This window comes from Ranitomeya imitator, chromosome 6 (assembly GCF_032444005.1).
Source record: "Ranitomeya imitator isolate aRanImi1 chromosome 6, aRanImi1.pri, whole genome shotgun sequence".
NCBI classification, from domain to species: domain Eukaryota; kingdom Metazoa; phylum Chordata; class Amphibia; order Anura; family Dendrobatidae; genus Ranitomeya; species Ranitomeya imitator.
The window spans coordinates 416070027-416095798 of NC_091287.1; the positions used below are offsets into that span (position 1 = coordinate 416070027).

General features: G+C 44.7%; 1 protein-coding gene and 1 pseudogene across 1 annotated transcript in view; one reads left to right on the forward strand and one right to left on the reverse strand.

Moving 5' to 3' along the window:
* CCDC178 (coiled-coil domain containing 178) overlaps nucleotides 1–25772 on the reverse strand; it is a 787921-nt gene that overhangs the window by 681424 nt on the left and 80725 nt on the right. Inside the window, exon 7 of the mRNA XM_069731267.1 lies at nucleotides 7233–7445. Coding sequence (XP_069587368.1) covers nucleotides 7233–7445 — 213 coding nt within the window. The remainder of the gene's footprint in view (nucleotides 1–7232; nucleotides 7446–25772) is intronic.
* Nucleotides 18337–18395, forward strand: LOC138643757 (U2 spliceosomal RNA; annotated as a pseudogene).

Consider the following 25772-nt stretch of genomic DNA (forward strand, 5'->3'; position numbering starts at 1 on the left):
GATTCTCAATAGAGGGAAAAAAGAAGTTCTGACATCATTTTTTTTTCTCAGCTCTGTGTTCAGTCTTTTTTTTCCCCTAGACATTAGGGTGCTTCAGGACACAGCTGTGGACATGGATATTCAGGCTCTGTGCTCTTCAATGGATAATCTCGTTATAAATGTACAAAAGATTCAAGATACTATTGATCAGAAATCTATGCTAGAACCAAGAATTCCTATTCCTGATTTGTTTTTTGGTGATAGAACTAAGTTTCTGAGCTTCAAAAATAATTGTAAGCTATTTCTGGCCTTGAAACCTCATTCTTCTGGTAATTCAGTTCAACAGGTTTTGATTATTATTTCTTTTTTGCGCGGCGACCCTCAGGACTGGGCATTTTCTCTTGCGCCAGGAGACCCTGCATTGAGTGGTGTCGATGCGTTTTTCCTGGCGCTCGGATTGCTGTACGATGAGCCTAATTCAGTGGATCAGGCTGAGAAAAATTTGCTGGCTTTGTGCCAGGGTCAGGATGATATAGAAGTATATTGTCAGAAATTTAGGAAGTGGTCAGTGCTCACTCTGTGGAATGAATCTGCGCTGGCAGCTTTGTTCAGAAAGGGTCTCTCTGAGGCTCTTAAGGATGTCATGGTGGGTTTTCCTATGACGGCTGGTTTGAATGAGTCTATGTCTTTGGCCATTCAGATCGGTCGTCGCTTGCGCGAGCGTAAATCTGTGCACCATCTGGCGGTATTGTCTGAGATTAAACCTGAGCCTATGCAGTGCGATAGGACTATGACCAGAATTGAACGGCAAGAACACAGACGTCTGAATGGGCTGTGTTTCTACTGTGGTGATTCCACTCATGCTATCTCTGATTGTCCTAAGCGCACTAAGCGGTTCGATAGGTCTGCCGTCATTGGTACTGTACAGTCCAAATTCCTTCTGTCCATTACCTTGATATGCTCTTTGTCATCGTATTCTGTCATGGCGTTTGTGGATTCAGGCGCTGCCCTGAATCTGATGGATTTGGATTATGCTAAACGTTGTGGGTTTTTCTTGGAGCCTTTGCGGTGTCCTATTCCGTTGAGAGGAATTGATGCTACACCTTTGGCCAAGAATAAACCTCAGTACTGGGCCCAGCTGACCATGTGCATGGCTCCTGCACATCAGGAAGTTATTCGCTTTCTGGTGCTACATAATCTGCATGATGTGGTCGTGTTGGGGTTGCCATGGCTACAAACCCATAATCCAGTATTGGATTGGAACTCTATGTCGGTATCCAGCTGGGGTTGTCAGGGGGTACATGGTGATGTTCCATTTTTGTCTATTTCGTCATCCACTCCTTCTGAGGTCCCAGAGTTCTTGTCTGATTATCAGGATGTATTTGAAGAGCCCAAGTCCGATGCCCTACCTCCGCATAGGGATTGTGATTGTGCTATCAATTTGATTCCTGGTAGTAAATTCCCTAAAGGTCGTTTATTTAATTTATCCGTGCCTGAACACACCGCTATGCGCAGTTATGTGAAGGAATCCCTGGAGAAGGGACATATTCGCCCATCGTCATCACCATTGGGAGCAGGGTTCCTTTTTGTAGCCAAGAAGGATGGTTCACTGAGACCGTGTATTGATTACCGCCTTCTTAATAAGATCACTGTTAAGTTTCAGTATCCCTTGCCATTGTTATCTGACTTGTTTGCTCGGATTAAGGGGGCTAGTTGGTTCACTAAGATAGATCTTCGTCGTGCGTATAATCTGGTGAGAATCAGGCAAGGAGATGAATGGAAAACGGCATTTAATACGCCCGAGGGTCATTTTGAATATCTAGTGATGCCGTTCGGACTTGCCAATGCTCCATCTGTTTTTCAGTCTTTTATGCATGACATCTTCCGTGAGTATCTGGATAAATTCCTGATTGTTTACTTGGATGACATTTTGATCTTCTCAGATGATTGGGAGTCTCATGTGAAGCAGGTCAGAATGGTTTTCCAGGTCCTGCGTGCTAATTCTTTGTTCGTGAAGGGATCAAAGTGTCTCTTCGGTGTGCAGAAAGTTTCATTTTTGGGGTTCATCTTTTCCCCTTCTACTATCGAGATGGATCCGGTTAAGGTCCAAGCCATCCAGGATTGGACTCAGCCGACATCTCTGAAAAGTCTGCAAAAGTTCCTGGGCTTTGCTAATTTTTATCGTCGCTTCATCTGCAATTTTTCTAGCATTGCCAAACCATTGACCGATTTGACCAAGAAGGGTGCTGATTTGGTTAATTGGTCTTCTGCTGCCGTGGAAGCTTTTCAGGAGTTGAAGTGTCGTTTTTGTTCTGCCCCTGTGTTGTGTCAACCAGATGTTTCTCTTCCGTTCCAGGTCGAGGTTGATGCTTCTGAGATTGGAGCAGGGGCGGTTTTGTCACAGAGAGGTTCTGGTTGCTCAGTGTTGAAACCATGTGCTTTCTTTTCCAGGAAGTTTTCTGCTGCTGAGCGTAATTATGATGTGGGCAACCGAGAGTTGCTGGCCATGAAGTGGGCAATCGAGGAGTGGCGTCATTGGCTTGAAGGAGCTAAGCATCGCGTGGTGGTACTGACTGATCATAAGAACCTTACTTATCTCGAGTCTGCCAAGCGCTTGAATCCTAGACAGGCCCGTTGGTCGTTATTTTTTGCTCGCTTCGATTTTGTGATTTCGTACCTTCCGGGCTCTAAAAATGTGAAGGCGGATGCTCTGTCTAGGAGTTTTGTGCCCGACTCTCCGGGTTTATCTGAGCCGGCGAATATCCTCAAGGAAGGAGTCATTGTGTCTGCCATCTCCCCTGATTTGCGGCGAGTGTTGCAAAAATTTCAGGCTAATAAACCTGATCGTTGTCCGGCCGAGAAACTGTTCGTCCCTGATAGGTGGACTAGTAAAGTTATCTCTGAACTTCATTGTTCGGTGTTGGCTGGTCATCCAGGAATCTTTGGTACCAGAGAGTTAGTGGCTAGATCCTTCTGGTGGCCATCTCTGTCACGGGATGTACGTACTTTTGTGCAGTCCTGTGGGATTTGTGCTAGGGCTAAGCCCTGCTGTTCACGTGCCAGTGGGTTGCTTTTGCCCTTGCCGGTCCCGAAGAGGCCTTGGACACATATTTCGATGGATTTCATTTCTGACCTTCCCGTTTCTCAAAAGATGTCAGTCATTTGGGTGGTCTGTGATCGCTTTTCTAAAATGGTCCATCTGGTGCCCTTGGTTAAATTGCCTTCCTCCTCTGATTTGGTGCCTTTGTTCTTCAAGCATGTGGTTCGTTTGCATGGCATTCCTGAGAATATTGTTTCTGACAGAGGTTCCCAGTTTGTTTCAAGGTTCTGGCGAGCCTTTTGTGGTAGGATGGGCATTGACCTATCTTTTTCCTCGGCTTTCCATCCTCAGACTAATGGCCAGACCGAACTAACCAATCAGACCTTGGAAACATATCTGAGATGTTTTGTTTCTGCAGACCAGGATGATTGGGTGTCCTTTTTGCCGTTGGCTGAGTTCGCCCTTAATAATCGGGCCAGCTCGGCTACCTTGGTCTCTCCATTTTTCTGCAATTCTGGGTTCCATCCTCGTTTCTCTTCAGGACAGGTTGAGTCTTCGGACTGTCCTGGTGTGGATTCTGTGGTGGACAGGTTGCAGCAGATCTGGACTCAGGTAGTGGACAATTTGACCTTGTCCCAGGAGAAGGCTCAACTTTTCGCTAATCGCAGACGCCGTGTGGGTCCCCGACTTCGTGTTGGGGATCTGGTTTGGTTATCTTCTTGTCATATTCCTATGAAGGTTTCCTCTCCTAAATTTAAACCTCGTTTTATTGGTCCGTATAGGATTTCTGAGATTCTCAATCCTGTGTCCTTTCGTCTGACCCTCCCGGACTCCTTTTCCATACATAATGTATTCCATAGGTCGTTGTTGCGGAGATACGTGGCACCTATGGTTCCATCTGTTGAGCCTCCTGCCCCTGTTTTGGTGGAGGGGGAATTGGAGTATATTGTGGAGAAAATTTTGGATTCTCGTGTCTCTAGACGGAAACTCCAGTATCTGGTTAAATGGAAGGGTTATGCTCAAGAAGATAATTCCTGGGTTTTTGCCTCTGATGTCCATGCTCCAGATCTTGTTCGTGCCTTTCATGTGGCTCATCCTGGTCGGCCTGGGGGCTCTGGTGAGGGTTCGGTGACCCCTCCTCAAGGGGGGGGTACTGTTGTGAATTCTGTGGCTGAATTCACTCCTGTGGTCACAAGTGGTACTGCAGCTTCTGGGCTTCCTCCCTCAGGTGTTCTGGTGAGCTCGTTGGCTGCCTTGTTATTTAACTCCACCTGATTCTGTCTTCCTTGCTCCTTGTCAATGTTCCAGTGTTGGATCTGAGCTTCTGGATCTTTCCTGTGGCCTGCTGCTCTACTTAGATAAGTGCTTCTTTGCTTTTGTTGCGTTTTTTTCTGTCCAGCTTGTCTATTCGTTTTTGCTGGAAGCTCTGAGACGCAAAGGGGTGTACCGCCGTGCCGTTAGTTCGGCACGGTGGGTCTTTTTGCCCCCTTTGCGTGGTTTTTTGCTTTAGGGTTTTTTGTAGACTGCAAAGTTCTCTTTGCTATCCTCGCTCTATCTAGAATATCGGGCCTCACTTTGCTGAATCTATTTCATCCCTACGTTTTGTCTTTTCATCTTGCTAACAGTCATTATATGTGGGGGGCTGCCTTTTCCTTTGGGGTATTTCTCTGAGGCAAGTCAGGCTTGTATTTCTATCTTCAGGCTAGTCAGTTCCTCAGGCTGTGCCGAGTTGCATAGGTAGTGTCAGGCGCAATCCACAGCTGCCTTTAGTTGTGTTTAGGTTAGGTTCAGGTATTGCGGTCTACAGAGATTCCACGTCTCAGAGCTCGTTCTATTGTTTTTGGGTTTGTCAGATCACTGTATGTGCTCTGATTACTGGCACACTGTGTTACTGGATTGCATTCATAACAGTTTTTATCGCAAAAAAATTGAGAAAAAGCGCGAAAAAACCTGAACGTGTGCACATAGCCTAAGTTCTAAATGCTGTAAACATAGAGTCTCCTCTGTGTCTACATAAAGGAATAAATTACATATAAAATAGATATTTTCCTGAAGCCCACACAAAATCCAATTCTACTTCATTATCGAGCATTAATCAAGCTGCCATTAACTGTCCTATTATAGAATAAAGCATGTTCTTCTCACTTCACTAAACCAAAGCTAAAGATAGATAATAACAGGATATCCAGGCAAGTTAATAATTAAATAACAGCCGACAATACAAATGATGAAAAACGTTTAACTCAATGTAATCAATTTATGTTCTAATTTGTCCAAGCAATATTTCTTACATTACTTTGCTATATTTGTATATGTACATCACAGCAAAATGGTGCATGCAAATCAGCATTAATAAGTGTCATTTAGTAAATGAGCTCAATGGAGCAGATACATGGAGACGTAACCTGCTTCCTAATGAGCCTCCCAAAGGAATCATGTGAAAAGAGCAAATGCTTGACACAAAAACAGAACAAAACTCAAAGAACTAAACCACAAAGGAGACATGTAATATTATTATTTGATTAAAGGTCATCCTAAGAATTGGCTGTTAATATACATTTTTTCCTTTAAGGTTACTTTCACACTAGCGTCAGTACGGGCCCGTTGCAGTGCGTCGGGCCGACGCACCGATGCATGCTGTGAAGTAAAAGCACAACGGGGGCAGCGGATGCAGTTTTTCAACGCATCTGCTGCCCCATTGTAAGGTCCGGGGAGGAGGGGGCGGAGTCCCGGCCACGCATGCGCGGTCGGAAATGGCGGACACGACGCACAAAAAAAGTTACATGTAGCGTTTTTTGTGCCGACGGTCCGCCAAAACACGACGCATCCATCGCACGATCGATGCGACGTGTGGCAATCTGTCGCAATGCGTTGCTAATGAAAGTCTATGCAGAAAAAACACATCCTGTGGGCAACTTTGCAGGATGCGTTTTTTCTTCAAAACGACGCATTGCGACGGAGGCCAAACGACACTAGTGTGAAAGTAGCCTAAGAAGTGACCATGGCATAATCAATTATGTAGGCTGAACATCTCCTTTACCTACTGCTATCAACCAGTCATCGCTTCATTAACACAGTAAACAAGAAGCACAATTGCCCCCTCCCCCCACCCCCACAATTTTATGGAGCAATGTGCAAAACTTGCAAAGGTTAGTAATGGCCTAGCCTAGCCATTTTAGCGAGTCTATATGGGTGGAAGGTAAGGACTAAGGAGAGATAACTTTTAGCTGATTTAGTGGGATATTCAGCCCACAGCTGATGTGTGGAGTCTACATAAAGGGGATGTCTAGGCTCAGGATAAAAGTCTATAGTCATTCTATTTTCATGCTTGCGGACACATCCCAATTAGACGCATTCAGATTATCTCAATAGAAAAGAATTAAAAGTAGAGCAGCAGAGTCTAGTTGGGATGTGACCACAAGCATGCAAATCAAATGCCGGCAGTAATGTGACCGCCCACTCGCAGCAGGAACGTCGGGGAATCATGACAGAGAGACTGCAAATTTGGTTCTGAGGCCAGGCAACCCCTGTAACCCTATAATAATAGTGGAAATAGATTGTTGATAGACACTTTTCTTCTGAGGCATTTTGATCATGGGAAAATGAAGCTACTCATCACAGGAAAAGTTTTAAGTTTGGTGTTATTGTTTTTTACTTTAGCATTACGGAAGTATAATATTCTCTAATTTATAACGTATAAATAAATGTTAATGATAGAATAAGCTTAATGATCAATCATCTAAAGGGAACCTGACATAGATTCATGTGACTGGTAGGATCAATCAGAGCCTGGCTGCATCATTGCAGCCATATATAGTTCTCTCTGAAATGCTTTTGGTGTTTCAGAGAAAATATCATTGCAATATCCAGCCGGTGACCACAGCCGGAGACAAGACTAGTTCAGAGCTGCACTAGCTGGTTTTTCAAAGCGCCGTTCCAGTTGATTGACAGGTCTCTCGCTATCAGAGACCTGTCAATCAAATCTAGCATCGCTGGGAATAGCCAGCTAGTGCAGCGCCGGACTAGACTCATCTCCAGCTGTGGTCACCGGCTGGATCTGATAAGTATATTTTTTGAGAAACACGAGAGCGTTTTAGAGAAATATATACCAGGCTGTAATCGTGCAGCCATGCTGTGAACCATGCCTCCTGTGGTTTGGGCAGCATAACTCAAGTGAGAGTTTCCCTGTAAGAAAATTAGATGTTAATGTTACCTTTTTGAACTGCCTCAGGAAAGTTATATAGTTTCCATTGGGAGAGAACATCAACTTGTGCGATCAGGCGTCCTTTTCTTTCCTTCTCTAACTTCAATGCCTCTTCTGCTTCCTGACGGTCTGCTTCCAACCTCCAGATCAACTGTACAACTTCCGAGATGACAGATTTGGTCTCTACCTTTATCGATGAATCTCCACTTTGCTCTAAGAAATCTGAAGAAGGCAAAACATAAGGACATTTGTTTCATCTGATGTTCCTCCAGGCATATACAGGCTGTAATTCTTTTTCAAAGAGGAAAATACAGCAATGTGGATAAGCATTTAAGTAGCATTTATAAGAAAACTGTTTACATTCATACAATGCTGTTGTTTAGGTAGAGAAGAGATTAATAAAAACATTGTTGATAGCCTGAAAAGCTTTACACAATTATTTCTAAGGCTCTGGGACTCCACCAAACAACCCTGAGTGGCAAATTATTAATACAGTGAAGACTAGAAATAACAGTGTGAAATAACTGCAATAACTCAGTGACAATTCATATGTCATAAAATATCCCACAAGAACATCCAAAAAACTATGATCTATTTTATCAGCAGCTAACAAAGCTAGTACCCTTGTGGATGACCATCTTTTGTAGTAAAGGCTAGTGTGTTATCTCACGGTGCCTGTAATCACAGGGAACTTTGGATTAGCAATACAGGCAGTGATGGACTGAAATGGCAATGGCCCATCGGTAAGATTGAATCTAAAGGCACACTGTTCAGCTACATCTAAAATAACCCGACCCTAGTACACAAATGTATTTTTCCTTTTATGTAATCTTGAACAAAATAGTTGGTATAATGAAAGATACTTTGATTCCTTTCTCTGTAAATGTTGAATAAAAAAAAACAACAAAAAAAAGAAAGCAGAATTCCGTTGCTTATTAAAATGGTAACTATTTATTAATTCATAACACTCAATTAAAATAGTTAAAATAGGGGGAGGGGTAGCAAAAAAGTCGTCACGTGTCCAGGTGACAATACCAGTAAAACAATGTTACAGCCATAACACATTGGCATACAATTGGTATCAAAGGATGTAGAAGTGTGGTCAAACATATATTTTGAATATCTAAAATGGGTGATCCATTGTTATTACCACAAAGAACATGCATAAATCAGTACAACAGATCATAATTAAATAAATATACATGTATGGATATCATGGAAGATTGGAAGATAATGTACAGTGATCAGATAGTAGTCATAAAACAAAGCAAGTGCATTTTCAAATAGCCTATTCAGCCTAATCCTGTCTCTATTAAGAAGTATTCCCCCAGAAGAAGCTAATGCAGGGGTGTCAAACTGCATTCCTCGAGGGCTGCAAACAGGTCATGTTTTCAGGATTTCCTTGTACTGCACAGGTGATAATTTAATCACCAACTCATTATTTGTGCAGGTGATTAAATTATCACCTGTGCAGTACAAGGAAATCCTGAAAACATGACCTGTTTGCAGCCCTTGAGGAATGCAGTTTGACACCCCTGAGCTAACGCGAATCGTGAGTTGGGGTATCAGTCCTCACTTCCTACAGGTAGCTCAGTTGAGTATTTTACATGTGGTACTTACTTTGAACGGTCTATCTATGTACTAGCTTGTACTTTAGTGGTAAACTGAATAGAAGAGTAACATTGGGCTGGATTCTACAGTACTCCCATATTTTGATACTTCTTAATACAGACAGGATTAGGCTGAATAGGCTGTTTGAAAATGCACTTCCTAGACGGGGCCGTTCAGCCAAACTGAGCAATTGTGGGAGAAGAACCTTGGTGAGAGAGGTAAAGAAGAGCCCCAAGATCACTGTGGCTGAGCTCCAGAGATGCAGTAGGGAGATGGGAGAAAGTTCCACAAAGTCAACTATCACTGCAGCCCTCCACCAGTTGGGCCTTTATGGCAGAGTGGCCAGACGGAAGCTTCTTCTCACTGCCAGACATATGAAAGCTTGCATAGAGTTTGCTAAAAAAAAACACATGAAGGACTCCCAGACTATGAGAAATAAGATGCTATGGTCTGATAAGATGAAGGTAGACCTTTCTGGTGATAATTCTAAGCAGTATGTGTGGAGAAAACCAGGCACTGCTCATCCCCTGCCCAATACAATCCCAACAGTGAAACATGGTGGTGGCAGCATCATGCTATGGGGGTGTTTTTCAGCTGCAGGGACAGAATGACTGGTTGTTATTGAAGGAAACATGAATGCAGACAAGTACAGAGATATCCTGGATGAAAGCCTCTTCCGGAGTGCTCTGGACCTCAGACTTGGCCAAAGGTTCACCTTCCAACAAGACAATGACTCTAAGCACACAGCTAAAATAGCAAAGGAGTGGCTTCAGAACAACTCTGTGACCATTATTGACTGTCTCAGCCAGGGCCCTGACCTAAACCCAATTGAGCTTCTCTGGAGAGACCTGAAAATGGCTGTCCACCTACGTTCACCATTCAACTTGACCGAACTCGAGAGGATCTGCAAAGAAGAATGGCAGAGGATCCCCAAATCCAGGTGTGAAAAACTTTTTGCATCATTCCCAAGAAGACTCATGGCTGTAGTAGCTCAAAAGGGTGCTTCTACTCAATACTGAGCAAAGGGGACCCCACCTTGCTTCCAGGCATGACATCACCCCCTGTGAGCCATTGTGGCAACCGGGCTCCTGGGGTGCCACAGATAGACATTTTGTTTTCCACAATATAACCAATAATGACTGCAGAAGCCAAAACAATATTCCTTGCAAGTACTGGCCTTGAGTGAAGAGAATCTATACTATAATGTTCACAAACTATTATACCTGAAGTCATAGAGCAAATCATTGTATCTTGCTGAAGAGAAGAAGCCTAACAAACCAAACAGTGCAGTCATCATGACAACATCTTTTACGTGTTAATTGTGCTGAGCCTTCCGGAGCTGAAGCATTAGTGCTACTTCTTCAAGTGCAAGTACTTGAAGATAAAACTTCAGTGTCTGCAATCTCTTAGCAATTTTCATTTCGCCTTCACATTTCTCCACTGAGAGATTTCACAAAATGTTACTGAAAGGCTTAAAATCATAAAGCATCTGTCATCCCGCCCGTCTTATTGATTGTTTTAAATTTTGACTATTGTGTTATGAATGATAAAACAAATTCTAATAATTCACTGATTATTTTATAGCACTGAAAACAGAAACAAGCAAGCATAAAATTATTATTCACGGTACGACCTTGATTAAAACAACAACTTGGAGCAATGTTATTCATTCAGTGGCTTATTGCTTGTAGTGGCCTAATTGCTGGCAGCTGCTAATAATGGGCAGCAATGACACTAAGAATATCGCAGCAATAAAAGAAAAATTGAGTCACACTAGAAATGTGTAGAAGCAGGTGGATACAAACTAACACAATCCCTTTCTTAGAAAAAAAAAACACTGGTTTTCCCTAATTTTTCCTGTTACAAGAGGTTTGCAAGTGTCAAAAGAAACACCTCATAGTCCAGGAATCTATCATCATGTGCTCCATTTTTTTCCAACATTTCTTTTCCAACAAGTTCTTGATTGAGGGGCTTTCCCATCAGGTGGAGAAAATGGTTGTAGGGGATGGTAAGTTTGTGAAATATCCTACAATGAAGTGGGCTTTTTACTGCAAGGACACTTTTTACCTTGGGTTTTCAAATGACTTGATTTCATGGGCTCGAGATACTGAACCTCATATTTGTCTTCTTTGTCCACAAAGGTCTAAACCAACCAACAGTGTATTATCTGTATGTTTCCATGTTCAGGATAATGGTATGTTTCCACGTTCAGGATAAGGCAGCACTTTGGACGTAGCACATGCCCGCACCGTCGAAAGCGCTGGCAGCTTTTGTACGCGAGGTGATTCCACATGTGTTCATTGAACCATGCGGAATCACCGCGTCCTATACATTGGACTGTGATTTTATCTTGCGGAGACGGAGCGTCTCCGCAAGATAAATTTACATGCTGCAGTCTAGAAAGATGCACCGCATGTGCGTATACACAGGGAAGCCGGAGGCGTCCCTGCACGTATAGTGGAGAAGGGATTTCATAAAATCCCATCCACTATGCTGTAACATCTGGCCGCTGCTGATTGGACGCTGCAGCCAGGGACGCCATCAGGGCATTACTGCCCTTACTAGCATATAGGGCCCGGGAGCAGAGAGTGGGCCCCTCACCTTAATCTTCTGCTCACCTAAGGAGCAGAGCGCCAGCCTGCGCGCGGCTGTGCAGAGAGTTGCCAGCTGCAGTGGAGCAGGGACGCGCAATCACACAGGCTGTGACAATACTCACCCCCGCACCTGCAGTCAGCAGCACAGCCAGGACCTGAGCATCGGATCCTTCCCCTCACGAAACGTCATAGCCAGCAGACTGAAAAGAGACTTGGAGTGGCAGGGCTAAACGAAGGGGGTGGAGCCACAGACAAGCAGGGAGAAGAAGGCAGAAGAAAAGATAAAAATAAGAGCGGGAGAGAGAAAAGGATGGAAGAAGTGAGAAGAGAGAGACAGAAAGCACAACAGACAGGCAAGGCACAGGTGAGAATGCTATATATAAGACACTGGCTGCAGTGGTGGGATTCAGGGCGCTCTCATTAGTTTAGTGACACTGCTTGTAAAAATTAGCAGGCGGTTGCCCGAACCGTCAAGAAGCGGTGCCGCAATCTGGTTTCCTGACCCGCAATTTTCAACTAAATGTGCATCTGAGGACGCACATTCAGTTACATAGTAACATAGTAACATAGTTAGTAAGGCCGAAAAAAGACATTTGTCCATCCAGTTCAGCCTATATTCCATCATAATAAATCCCCAGATCTACGTCCTTCTACAGAACCTAATAATTGTATGATACAATATTGTTCTGCTCCAGGAAGACATCCAGGCCTCTCTTGAACTCCTAGACTGAGTTCACCATCACCACCTCCTCAGGCAAGCAATTCCAGATTCTCACCGCCCTAACAGTAAAGCTTCCCCTTCGATGTTGGTGGAAAAACCTTCTATCCTCCAGACGCAAAGAATGCCCCCTTGTGCCCGTCACCTTCCTTGGTATAAACAGATCCTCAGCAAGATATTTGTATTGTCCCCTTATATACTTATACATGGTTATTAGATCGCCCCTCAGTCGTCTTTTTTCTAGACTAACTAATCCTAATTTCGCTAATCTATCTGGGTATTGTAGTTCTCCCATCCCCTTTATTAATTTTGTTGCCCTCCTTTGTACTCTCTCTAGTTCCATTATATCCTTCCTGAGCACCGGTGCCCAAAACTGGACACAGTACTCCATGTGCGGTCTAACTAGGGATTTGTACAGAGGCAGTATAATGCTCTCATCATGTGTATCCAGACCTCTTTTAATGCACCCCATGATCCTGTTTGCCTTGGCAGCTGCTGCCTGGCACTGGCTGCTCCAGGTAAGTTTATCATTAACTAGGATCCCCAAGTCCTTCTCCCTGTCAGATTTACCCAGTGGTTTCCCATTCAGTGTGTAATGGTGACATTGATTCCTTCTTCCCATGTGTATAACCTTACATTTATCATTGTTAAACCGCATCTGCCACCTTTCAGCCCAAGTTTCCAACTTATCCAGATCCATCTGTAGCAGAATACTATCTTCTCTTGTATTAACTGCTTTACATAGTTTTGTATCATCTGCAAATATCGATATTTTACTGTGTAAACCTTCTACCAGATCATTAATGAATATGTTGAAGAGAACAGGTCCCAATACCGACCCATGCGGTACCCCACTGGTCACAGCGACCCAGTTAGAGACTATACCATTTATAACCACCCTCTGCTTTCTATCACTAAGCCAGTTACTAACCCATTTACACACATTTTCCCCCAGACCAAGCATTCTCATTTTGTGTACCAACCTCTTGTGCGGCACGGTATCAAACGCTTTGGAAAAATCGAGATATACCACGTCCAATGACTCACCGTGGTCCAGCCTATAGCTTACCTCTTCATAAAAACTGGATTCTGCACCAATTGTGAAAGATAATTTTTTCTTGGTTATTAGCAGAAACCTGTTGCCTTTAAGGGTTTCACAGGTTTCTGTTTCCCAGTTAATATCTGGGTAGTTAAAGTCCCCCATAACCAGGACCTCATTATGGGTTTCAGCTTCATCTATCTGCTTTAGAAGTAGACTTTCCATGATTTCTGTTATATTTGGTGGTTTGTAACAGACCCCAATGAGAATTTTGTTACCATTTTTCCCTCCATGAATTTCGACCCATATGGACTCGACATCCTCATTCCCTTCGCTAATATCCTCCCTTAAAGTGGACTTTGGACAAGATTTTACATAGAGACAAACCCCTCCTCCTCTCCGATTTTTACGATCCTTTCTAAACAGACTGTAACCCTGTAAGTTAACTGCCCAGTCATAGCTTTCTGCTTCTAGTTCTTCCATCTTGTTTGTCAGGCTTCTGGCGTTTGCGAGCATGCAGTTTAGAGGATTTTGTTTTGTTCCAATCTCCTTGCTGTGGATTGTTTTAGAAATGTTCTTACCTCCCTTCTGAATATGTTTTCCTGGGTCTTCTTTGTTCGAGTCTAATGTTTTTCTTCCCGTCCCCTCTTCTTCTAGTTTAACGCCCTCCTGATGTGTAGCAAGTCTTCTGGTGAATGTGTGTTTCCCAGGTTTGTTGAGGTGTAGTCCGTCTCTGGCGAGGAGTCCATCGTACAAGTAATTCACACCGTGGTCCAGGAATCCGAATCCTTGTTGTCTGCACCATCGTCTTAGCCAGTTGTTCGCATCAGTTGCAATATATTGCGGTACAGAAAGCCACTGGCTTTCTGCAAAACAAGAGTTACCATATTTTTCACACCAAAAGACACACTTTTTGCCCAAGAAATTTGGGAGGAAAATGAGGCATACGTCTTATGATGCGAACGCAGGCTTACCGGGGGGTTGCGGTAGCGGAATTGTTGGCGGCACCTGAGCAGGGTCGCTTCCTCAGGATGCAGGTGGCAGAAATGTGTCCATGCCGTGGCCTGGTGTCCATGCTGCTTTCCACTCCACGGCCCGGTGTCCAGAGGATTCAGGAAAATGGCCGCGGGAGACCGCGCATGCGCAGATTGAGATGTCGGCTGCACTCGGCTCCAGGAAAATGGCTGCCAAGATATCAATCTGTGCACGAGCGGCCTCCAGCTGCCCACGGCTTCTGGAAGATGGCCGCATGGAAACTGGTGATGCGCTTGCCATGGATACCAGCGTGGACACGGGAGTGCGGCGTGGACACCGGACAGCAGCGTGGATACTGGATAGCTGCGTGGACACCGGATGGCATCCTGAGGAAAGGACCCTGCTCCGGTGTTCAGCCTCACCGCCAACACTAGACCCACAGCGTCGCACCCTGGGACTGCAGCATTGCCCCACTTCTACCGCTGCTGGCTTCCTGAGGAAGGGACCATGCCTCCTGTGACCCCGCTGTAACAACAACGGCCCTCAGGTAAGATACCTTAAATTCGAACAGGCAGGATCAGAGCTCATATGGGGCAGGATGGGAGCCAATATGGGGGCAGGATGGGAGCTCATGTGGGGGCAGGATGAATGCTCATCTGGGGGCAGGATGGGAGCTCATATGGGGACAGGATTTGCACTCATATGTGGGCAGGATGTGAAAACATATGGCTTTACATGTGAATGGGGCAAATATAGACAAGTACAATAAACATGAGTAAAACAATGCACACACAAGTACAGGAGGAGAGAGGACTCTGCTCGCGAGGGCTCACAGTCTACAGGGGATGGGTGAGGATACACTAGGAGAGAGTAGAGCTAGGCATGCGACGGCTCAGTAGACTGGGGATCACTGCAGGTTGTAGGCTTGTCGGAAGAGGTGGGTCTTCAGGTTTCCCTTGAAGGTTTCCGTGGTAGGAGAGAGCCTGATGTGTTGGGGTAGAGAGTTCCAGAGTATAGGGGAAGCACGGGAGAAGTCTTGGATGTGGTTGTGGGAGGAAGAGATGAGAGAGGAGTAGAGAAGGAGATCATGAGACGATCGAAGGTTGCGTGTAGGTAGGTACCAGGAGACCATGTCACAGATGTATGGAGGAGTCAGGTTGTGAATGGCTTTGTATGTCATTGTTAGTGTTTTGAACTATAGCCTCTGAGCAATAGGAAGCCAGTGAAGGGCCTAGCAGAGAGGAGAGGCTGCTGAGTAACGGGGAGACAGGTGGATTAGTCGGGCAGCAGAGTTTAGGATGGATTGGAGTGGTGCCAGAGTGCTAGAGGGGAGGCCAGAGAGTAGGAGGTTGCAGTAGTTGAGGCAGAAGATGATAAGGGCATGTACTAGTGTTTTTGTTGTTTCATGGTCAAGGAATGCACGGATCCGGGAAATGTTTTTGAGTTGGAATCGGCAAGAGGAGGCAAGGGCTTGGATATGTGGCTTGAAAGAGAGGGTAGAGTCAAGGATCACCCCGAGGCACCGAGCGTGCGGGACCAGGGAAAGTGAGCAGCCTCTGACATTGATGGATAGGTCGGGTGGAGGGGTAGAGTGAGGTGGGGGAAAAGATGATGAATTCTGTTTTGTCCATGTTCAATTTTACAAAACAAGCAGAATAAAGGATGAAATAGCAGACAGACATTGTGGGATTTTGGTCAGTAAGGAAGTGAGGTTAGGTCTAGATAGGTAGATCTGTGTGTCATCAGAATAGAGATGATATTGTAAACCGTGGGATTCTATGAGCTGTCCCAGGCCGAAGGTATAGATGGAGAAGAGTAGGGGTCCTAGAACTGAGCCTTGGGGAACACCGAGAGACAGGGGGCGAGATGAGGAGGTGGTGTGGGAGAGGGAGACACTGAATATCCGGTCTGTTAGATATGATAAGATCCAGGATAGGGCCAAGTCTGTGATGCCAAGAGATGAGAGAATCTGTAACAGGAGGGAGTGGTCCACAGTGTCAAAGGCAAAAGACAGGTCCAGGAGGAGGACAGAGTGGTGTCGCTTGCTCTTGGTGGTTAGTAGGTCATTGGTCACTTTAGTTAGGGCAGTTTCAGTTAAGTGATGTGGTCGGAAGCCAGATTGTAACCGGTCAAAGAGGGAGCAGGAGGAGAGGTGGGAGGACAGTTCAAGATGGACATGGTGTTCCAGAAGTTTTGAGGCATAAGGGAGAAGGGATATCAGGCAATAGCTGGACACAGAGGATGGGTCGAAGGAGGGTTTTTTGAGGATAGGTGTGATTGACGCGTGTTTGAAGGATGGGGGGAAGACACCGTTTGTGAGAGGTTGAAGAGTTGTGTTAGGGTTGGGATGAAGACTTTTGCGAGGTTAGGGATGAGGTGGGACAGGAGTGGATCAAGTGTGCAAGTGGTGAGATGTGATCTTGACAGAAGGATGGAGAGCTGATCATCTGTCATGGTAGAGAAGCTGGCTTTGGAACAGGGCTGAGAAGTCAAGAGGAGGGGCATTGGGGGCGCGGGCCAAAGTTTTGTCTGATGTTATCGATCTTCTGTACATCATTTGTTGTGCTGAACTGATCCAGGAGGCAGATTACAGGATTGACTGCATCATTATACAAGTGCTTCTCACAAAATTAGAATATCATCAAAAAGTTAATTTATTTCAGTTCTTCAATACAAAAAGTGAAACTCATATATTATATAAAGTCGTTACAGAGTGATCTATTTCAAGTGTTTATTTCTGTTAATGTTGATATTTATATTTATGACTTACAGCTAATGAAAACCCAAAAGTCATTATCTCAGTAAATTAGAATACTTTATAACCCCAACTTAAAACAGGATTTTAAAATCCGAAATGTTGGCCTTCTGAAAAGCATGTTCAGCAAATGCACTCAATACTTGATCGATGCTCCTTTTGCTTCAATTACTGCATCAATGCGGCATGGCATGGATGCGATCAGCCTGTGGCACTGCTGAGGTGTTCTGGAAGCCCAGGTTGCTTTGATAGCAGCCTTCAGCTTGTTGGCATTGTTGGGTCTGGTGTCTCTCATCTACACTAGCAGATGACATGGTCCCCAAAACCACATTTGATTGTGGAAACCTCACACTGGACCTCAAGCAGCTTGGATTGTGTGCTTCTCCACTCTTGCTCCTGACTCTGGGACCTTGATTTCCAAAGCTTAGTGTGAAGTTTCCACAATCAGTGATGGTTTGGGGAGCCTTGTCATCTGCTGAAGTAGGTCCACTGTGTTTTATGAAGACCAAAGTTAGCGCACCCATCTACCAGGAAATTTTAGAGCAAATCATGCTTCCCTCTGCAGACAAGCTTTTTGGAGATGGAAATGTCATTCTCCAGCAGGACTTAGCACTAGTGATGAACGAGTGTACTCGTTGCTCGGGTTTTCCCGAGCATGCTCGGGTGGTCTTCAAGTATTTATGACTGATCAGAGATTTAGTTTTCATCGTGGCAGCTGAATGATTTACTAGCCAGGCTGAGTACATGTGGGGATTCCATAGCAACCAGGCAACCCCCACATGTACTTAGGCAGCAATGAGTACACTCGCTCATCACTACTTAGCACCTGTTCACAAAAGTACCAATACCTTGTACAACAACAGTATCACTGTGTGTGATTGGCCAGCAAACTCACCTGACCTTAACCCCATAGGGAATCTATTGGGTATCATCAAGAGGAAGATGAGAGACAACAATGCCAACGAGCTGAAGGCTGCTATTAAAGCAACCTGGGTTTCCATAACACCTGAGCAGTGCCACAGGCTGATTGCCTCCATACCACGCCGCAGTGATGCAGTAATTGATGAAAAAGGAGCCCCAACCAAGTATTGAGTGCATTTACTGAACATACATTTCAGTAGGCAAACATTTCGGATTTTAAAATCATTTTTCAAGTGATGTTATAAAGTATTCTAATTTACTGAGATAGTGACTTTTGGGTTTTCATTGATACTGTGCAACCAGTGAAAAATACCAGAAATTGAAAGTAAAGGGAGATAATTTACTGGTGCATTTTGGGAAGAGTGAAGAGTCACCATGAGTCTGAGCATTTTTGGGTATATCTGGATCGAGCTACTTGAAGGAAATCATCAAACCAGGAATTGAAGCTTGTGGGAAATAATTTACATATTCCTGGTGCACTCTGGAAATATTGAAGAGTCATCGCTTCTCGGCCTTTTGGCTTAGATCAAGTGTAGTATCTTTCAAAAAGGCAGCTTTGGCCTGGGCCGCCCTAGTAGATTGATATAATGCACACTGGAGTTTGGCGCTTGTTAGTATGCTAGATGTCTCATAGATAGTCATCTGGTAGAAAGCATGGCCTCCCAGGATCGACGCCATTGGGCTGGATAAGATCGAAAGCCCGAAGTGTGAAGTGCCCCACGAGTGGTGACCCTGGGGTGCCTTAACTCACTGGGATTGGGAACCCTGTTATGATCTGGTGGTTTAGGAGCAACATGGGACGAGCTCTGAAGGAAGTGGTACCTGTACTGACCGCAGTCCCTAAGCTCAACACAACACTAGAAGTAGCCGTGGGATGCTCCTGACACTCCCTAGGCACCTCGTCACAGCCTGAGAACTAACTACCCCTAAAGATAGAAACAGGAAAACTATCTTGCTTCAGAGAAAATCCCCAAAGGATAGATAGCCCCCCACAAGTAATGACTGTGAGTGGAGAGGGAAAAGACATACACAGAATGAAACCAGGATGAGCACAGGAGGCCAGTCTAGCTAGATAGATAGGACAGGATGGAATACTGTGCGGTCAGTATAAAACACTACAAAAAATCCACACAGAGTTAAAAAAAATCTCCACACCTGACTAAAGGTGTGGAGGGTAAATCTGATTCCCAGAGCTTCCAGCTACACAGAATTAATACATACTGACAAGCTGGACAAACATAGAAAGCACAGAACGGATAAGTCCACAACCTGTGGACAGAAAAGAGCAAGCAAGGACTTAGCTTTGCTGAACTAGTCAGGATAACAGGGAAATCTAAAGAGATGTGAATCCAACCAGGAACCATAGACAAGTGGCACTGGCTGAAGAGAGAGCCAGGCATAAATAGCCGAGCAGAAAGACAATCAGTGGAAGCAGCTGCAAACTGCTAAATCCAAGGAGCAGCCATACCACTTAAAACCACCGGAGGGAGCCCAAGAGCAGAACTCACAAAAGTGCCACTTACAACCACCGGAGGGAGCCCAAGAGCGGAATTCACAACATAACCCTACTTGTGTTTTGGCACTTTTGCACAAGCATTTAATTTTCTTTCTTTTTGCACACACCCTTATTCCAGGCCTTTTGGCCTGAGGATGGGGAATTTTTAAAATTCCCAGTCGAAGATCCAATCAGTATTACACTGAAAAGCCTTCACTATTTATTTTTCTTTATTGTATTTTTGGCACTGTGTATCACCTATTCATGTTTGTCCACTTGTCACTTCGACTTTTGTTAGGATGTGGTTCCCTCACGGGTTCACTTCTTGACAGGTATAGGGGGGTGGCCATCAGGTTCCGCTCCCCCCTGGCTCTCCTCTTTCAGGAGGAGAGCATTGTTGGTTCCCCTCTTCTGGGAGGGGAGCACAGTTTTAGGCTGCCAGTGTCTTGTTTGGGTGAGAACTCAGGCAGATGAGAACTCTGAAGGAGGCTATTTCTCCTTGTCCCTCGCTGTAGCCTTAGGGACGGGGAATGGTTTGGGGGACCCTTCTCCATTTGGAGAGGGTTTCAAGATGACCAGCATCCTAGTGCACTTTTTGTGGCACTTAGTCACTTTTATAAGTGCACTCAGGTTTGGACACGAATTAGGGCTTTTTGATTAAAAAAATTTCTGGTGCATTCTGAGAAGAGTGAAGCGGCACCGTGAGTCTGACGATCTTTGGATGTAGCTGGTTCAAGCTGCTTGAAGGAAATCGTGAAACAAGGAATTGAAGCTCGAAGGAGATATTTTACATATTCCTACTGTATTCTTGGAATAGTGAAGCGTCGCCATGAGTCTGAAGATCTTTGAGTGTTGCTGGATCGAGCTGCTTGAAGGAAATCATCAAATCTTTATGGCGAATGCACAGAAATTAATTTTGTTCAACATGGAGAAGATTACCCATATGGTGTGCTGCAATGTGTGCTATATGTTTACAGACTTGTCAGAGGAAAAGACAAACTTTTTATGTCTGAAATGCATGCTTGTGACTCTTAGAGGAAAAAGTGCAAAGTCTTCAGAAGAAAAAAGCTACACTGAAGCTCATCAAATAAGATGAGGATTTCCTTGATAAAGCAGAAGAATCTCTTCAGAATGTTGCAAACGAAGAACTTTTCAGTGTTCCTGCAAAAGCTAATGACAGATTAGAAATACCAATTCAGAATGATCGAAGAGAAGCACCTTTCAATGTACCTGCAGAGGAAGAGAAATGGAAGCATGTGACCGAAAGAAGCAGGAGGATGAGGAGGCAGTCAGCACCCATACCGCTGAAGAACCAATACCAGGTTCTCAAGCAGTACAACTATAAAGATGTACATCAAAAAAGTCCATTGCCTACAAAGAACACTCCAGTAAGAAGTCAGAAGCCTCTTGAAGGGAGAAAAATAAGCATTGTGCTGAGGAAGAAAAGGAGAGTGGTGGTCTTGGGGGATTCCTTGCTGAGAGAAACAAAAGCCACTATCAGCTGACCGGACTTAACTTCACGAGAAGTGTGCAGTCTCCCAGGTGCCCAAATCAAAATTGTGTCTGATAGGGTATCAAGACTCTTCAGTGCTACAGACGACTCCCCATGTCCACTAATAAACGCAGGAACAAATGACACAGCAAAAAAGGACCTGGAGAATATATGAAGAGACTTTGAAGATTTAGGCCAGAAAATGAAGGAACTGGGAGAGCAGGTCACCTTCTCATCCATCCTCCCAGTGGATGGACATGGACCAAGGAGGTTGAAGAGAATTCTACAGGTGAACAACTGGCTAAGTTGATGGTGCCGTGAGCAACGTTTTTTTTTTGACCATGGAGTGAATTACCTGTATGATGGACTTCTTGCTAGAGATGAGTTGCATCTAATGAAAACAGGAAAACACATATTTGGTAGACGCCTTGCTACACTCATCAGGAGAGCTTTAAACTAGAGCAATATGGGAATATGGAAAAAATGGAAAATATTGTACCAGAAAAAAATATGCAGATAATGAATTCTTTTGAGAAACCTGCTCTTAAGAGTGGAAATAAAGAACAAAAACAACAAATGCTGAATAAAAATAGAGGAGCAAGTGCAACCGACTACTTTACTAAAATGTATCTGTACAATTGCACAGAGCATGGGAAAAAAAAACAAAGAGAATTGGAGCTGCTATTGCAGGAAGAGAGATAACGTCATAGAAATCACTGAAACTTGGTGGGATGATACACGTGTGAAGAAACCAGATTATATCTTAATTACCCAGACGACTATGCTTAGCAAACCAAGAAGAATGGACTTTTTATCTGTATGTTGGATTTTGGATTTAAGTGTTGATTTCTGGTTGGTCATGATATGGAAATTTGGGTACCTTCTAAAATTCTTCACGTACTTAACACCTTCGTGCTCTATCACTATCTGGTTGGCCGTTTTCTCATCAGGAAGTAAAAGACCCTCCTGTTGTTTGGCCACCTTATTCCCCATGGCAAAAACCAAAATGAAAAACAAACAAAAAAAAGGAAAAAAAAAAACAGCAAAAACTTCTAAAAATGAGTATATAAAAACTCCCAAAAAAAACCAAAAGAACAGAAAACAATCAAAAACCTGGTACACGATCAAAAACTCAAAATTTTGATACAAAAGGAAAAAACCTTTTTTAAAAAGTAAAAAGTAAAGAGATTGAAGGAAAACTTTGGAAAACTTAATAAAAAAAACTTAAAAAACTTTAAGAATATGAAAAACCAGAATAAAGACCTTCAAAAGAGTAAAGAGTAACAAAAACAGCTATTTTTTTTTTGTCTCGGCGCTCAACGCAGTCAGAGTCACACTTCCCCTTTTCTTATGCCGCTGTATCCAATGTCTAAGATCACGTATCTGAGAACAAGTATGTCACAGCAAAAATGATCTAGTTTCACCTCTTCAAATAAATGCTATACCATAGCCAGATATATGCAAAAACAGGAAACTTAGCAAAAAGGAAAAAAAAAAAAGATATGACAGTGTGATTTACAATGGATATATCTCTACTAGCAGCGTGGAGGAGGAAAAAAAAAAAAAGAGGAAGAGAAAAAAAACTTCTCTATACAATTTTATGCTCTTAAAGCAGCAACATGTGACTCGAACCAAACAGATACAGACGTCCGGGAGATGCCCATTTAATTATTTTGTGACAAGTGCAGGTTGCGCTGGGAACAGACTACTGCCAATCGCACTGGGCACACCTGTGCCCGGGCCGCCTGAGTGAGAAACACACGCGGGAAATCTACCACCTCGGTCCGGTTTACCTAACTGGCTTGCCGGAACTACGGGAATCTGCAGTAGCCCTCTAAGTTATCACTACCCGTGTGCCTGGATATGGAGCCACCTGCCCCGGAACTGAGCTGTTCCTCTTATGCATAGGAATCTTGCAATAACTTATCGAGCGATTTGACCTCCTGCGGTCTGTTACCCAGCAACCACAAACAGTCACTGTTCCTTGCTTCTCCCGGATCTTACACAAACACAGAACACATACACAGCACACAGCAGACACCTTGATCCCAGGGTTTTGGGTACAGACTTTGGACTTTTTACACTACCTGGGAATGCGGTGGTGACCTGCAAGAGGTATAGACCCGGACTGGGCACAGGGGACTTTCAGGTAAGATGATAACATTTTCTTACCTTACTTAAGGAGCTGCGCAGTCTCCGTCCTGTGAACCAAGGCCGTGGCCAACACCGCCGTCTCTCCGGTCAGCGGGGTCGCCGTGTGTTTCGTCCATGCCCCACGTTGACGTCACCGCTCTGCTTTCCGGCTGACCGATGCTCACAGCCAGTACAGGAGGAGTGCAGAGAAGCTGAGCGCCGGGGACAGACAGCGGTAAGTATGTACTGTTTTTTTTTTTTACTTTTACGCTGGTAACCAGGGTAAACATCGGGTTACTAAGCGCGGCCCTGCGCTTAGTTACCCGATGTTTACCCTGGTTACCAGTGAAGACATCGCTGGATCAGTGTCACACACGCCGATCCAGCGATGTCCACGGGAGATCCAGCGACGAAATAAAGTTCTGGACTTTGTCCAGCGACCAACAATCTCCCAGCAGGGGCCTGATCGTTGGTCGCTGTCACACATAACGATTTCCTTAACGATATCGTTGCTACGTCACAAAAAGCAACGATATCGTTAACGATATCGTTATGTGTGAAGGTACCTTTAGTTTCTGTTTTCTGTTGGTTTCTGCAGCCTTCTTTGTGTTTTCTATTAAGAGGTGACCCATTTTTGTACCCAGTCCTTAGATCTTTTAGGCACCCTCTTCCCCCTATCTATAGGTCTTCGCGTGAGATTATCCTAGGATCGTTGGTGGGTCTATTCGCAAGGAATGGGTCGCCCACTCCATCGTAGGGTATCAGCCTAGTCATAGTGCGGGGTCAGTTCCCCCCCTTCTACCCTAGTCCTGTGTTGCAGTTCCGTAACAGCTTGCAATGGAGACCAAAATCACTAAAAAAGGATTTTAGGGGAATGTCAAAAGGAAAAGAAAAGTCAAAGATGCTTTAGGATTTTTACAGGATGAAAAGGGTGAAGTAGTCAAAAATGATGTTGAGAATGCCGAACGTTTAAATTCCTATTTTGCATCTGTGTTCTCTAAGAAAGCAATTGTAACATCAACTGATTATCACAGTGTTATCGAAAGAATGAAAGAATCCATACTATTTATAAACAGAGACATGGCGAGGGAACACTTAGCTAATTTAAATGAATTTAAATCCCCTGGTCCAGATTAATTAACATATTTTTGGGATTATAAAACACTCTGGATTATAAGACGCACCCCAAATTTTGAGGAGAAAAATAGGAAAATATTTTTTTTAATAAAATGGGGGTGCTTCTTATAATCCATGCGTCTTATTGCTTACTGGGGGTGGTGGCTGCTGTGAAGCGGGGTCCCAGGGTTGCTGCTGGAGGAGGTAGGAGTGGGGAGATGCTGCCGGCCGCAGGCTGGGATGAGGGGGTGTTCTGATGTGCGGCATACCGCTGCAGGTGACCGGAGCTGCTGCGGGGGTGTCAGATGCTGTGGAGAGCTCTGCCGACATTTTGTGAAAGGCCAAAGCCCCCCGCAGTTCCAGAGATTCCTGTGCGGTGGACTCCAGGAAAATGGCAACCGGTGGGCGGTGCATGCACCGATGGAGATCTTGGCACCAAGATCTCGGGAGATGAGATCTCAGTGCTAAGCGTGCCCAAATACAACACCTTCCTCTGGTGCACGCAGACGACAAGACATTATACTTCCTTTCGTAGGCCCAAATTCCATTGAACAAATGGTGAGGCCACAAGATGTTGAAAAGTTGTTAGATTGGATGGCTGAGAGTGGCTCCAATTCCTTTGAATTATCTTCCACCCAGTCTACTACCAAAAGTGCACACTTGGCACCTGAGGACCATAGTCATCCGGCTTTCATCTCAACCCCTTGTAAATCAACCAAGAAGTCTGAACCCCAAGTCATGCAGCAGTCTCTTGTGCTTTTTGATGACTCCACTGGCTGTAGTTCCGTGGCCCATCCAGCTGGCCCTGCCCAAGAATTGAAAGAGACTGAGTGCACAGATGCCCAACTGGTTGTTATATAGGAGAATGAGTAAGTGGGAGGGCTTGCACACACAAAACTCAGTTGCCAACTGCAGGGTCTTTCTGAAGGAGGGCAGGGTTGAGGAATTGGTGGCAGATGTTGCAGGGGATGATGAGGTCCCAGACCCCACATGAAGTGGAGACCATCCTAATGACTTGCGCAGTTTGCAAGAGGTAGTCACGCTGCCAAAGCAGCATAGCAAAAGAGGGAGCAGGTTGCAAAGGCTCAGCGGGGCGGCCCTAGCCAGTACATTGGCTGATACTGCTCACCATGCTTATGAAATCAGCTCACCAATGATACCTCAAAATGAGCGACCTGGCGTGACATTTCTTCAGGAAATGTGCTGCAGACAAGCGACAGATGGTTTGTACACTGTGCTGTGAGACCCTGAAGCGAGGCATAAATGTTCTGAACCTGAGCACCCCCTGTATGATGAGGCGCTTGAATTCCAAGCACAAGGTTCAGTGGAGTACACACCTTAAAAAGCATGACAGATCTGATCTTCCTACTGCTCCCTCTCATACTGAGGTCTCGGTCTCTTCCTTGCAGGGCCACCTGCCTCCCAGCACCACCACCACCAGTGTCCCAGAACATCTCAACACCGTCCCATAGAAGTGTTCAGCTTTCCATCTCATAAACCCTTAAGAGAAAGATGAGATACCCCCTAGCCACCCACGAGCCATTGTCTTGAATGGCAGCACTACCATTTTATTGGCCTTTGAAATGCTGCCATTACGACTGATGGACATGGGACAGTTTTAGTAAACTGATGGCGGTGCCTGTCCCGCAGTATGTTGTTCCCAGCCACCACTACTTTTCCAGAGGAGCCATCTCTGCCCT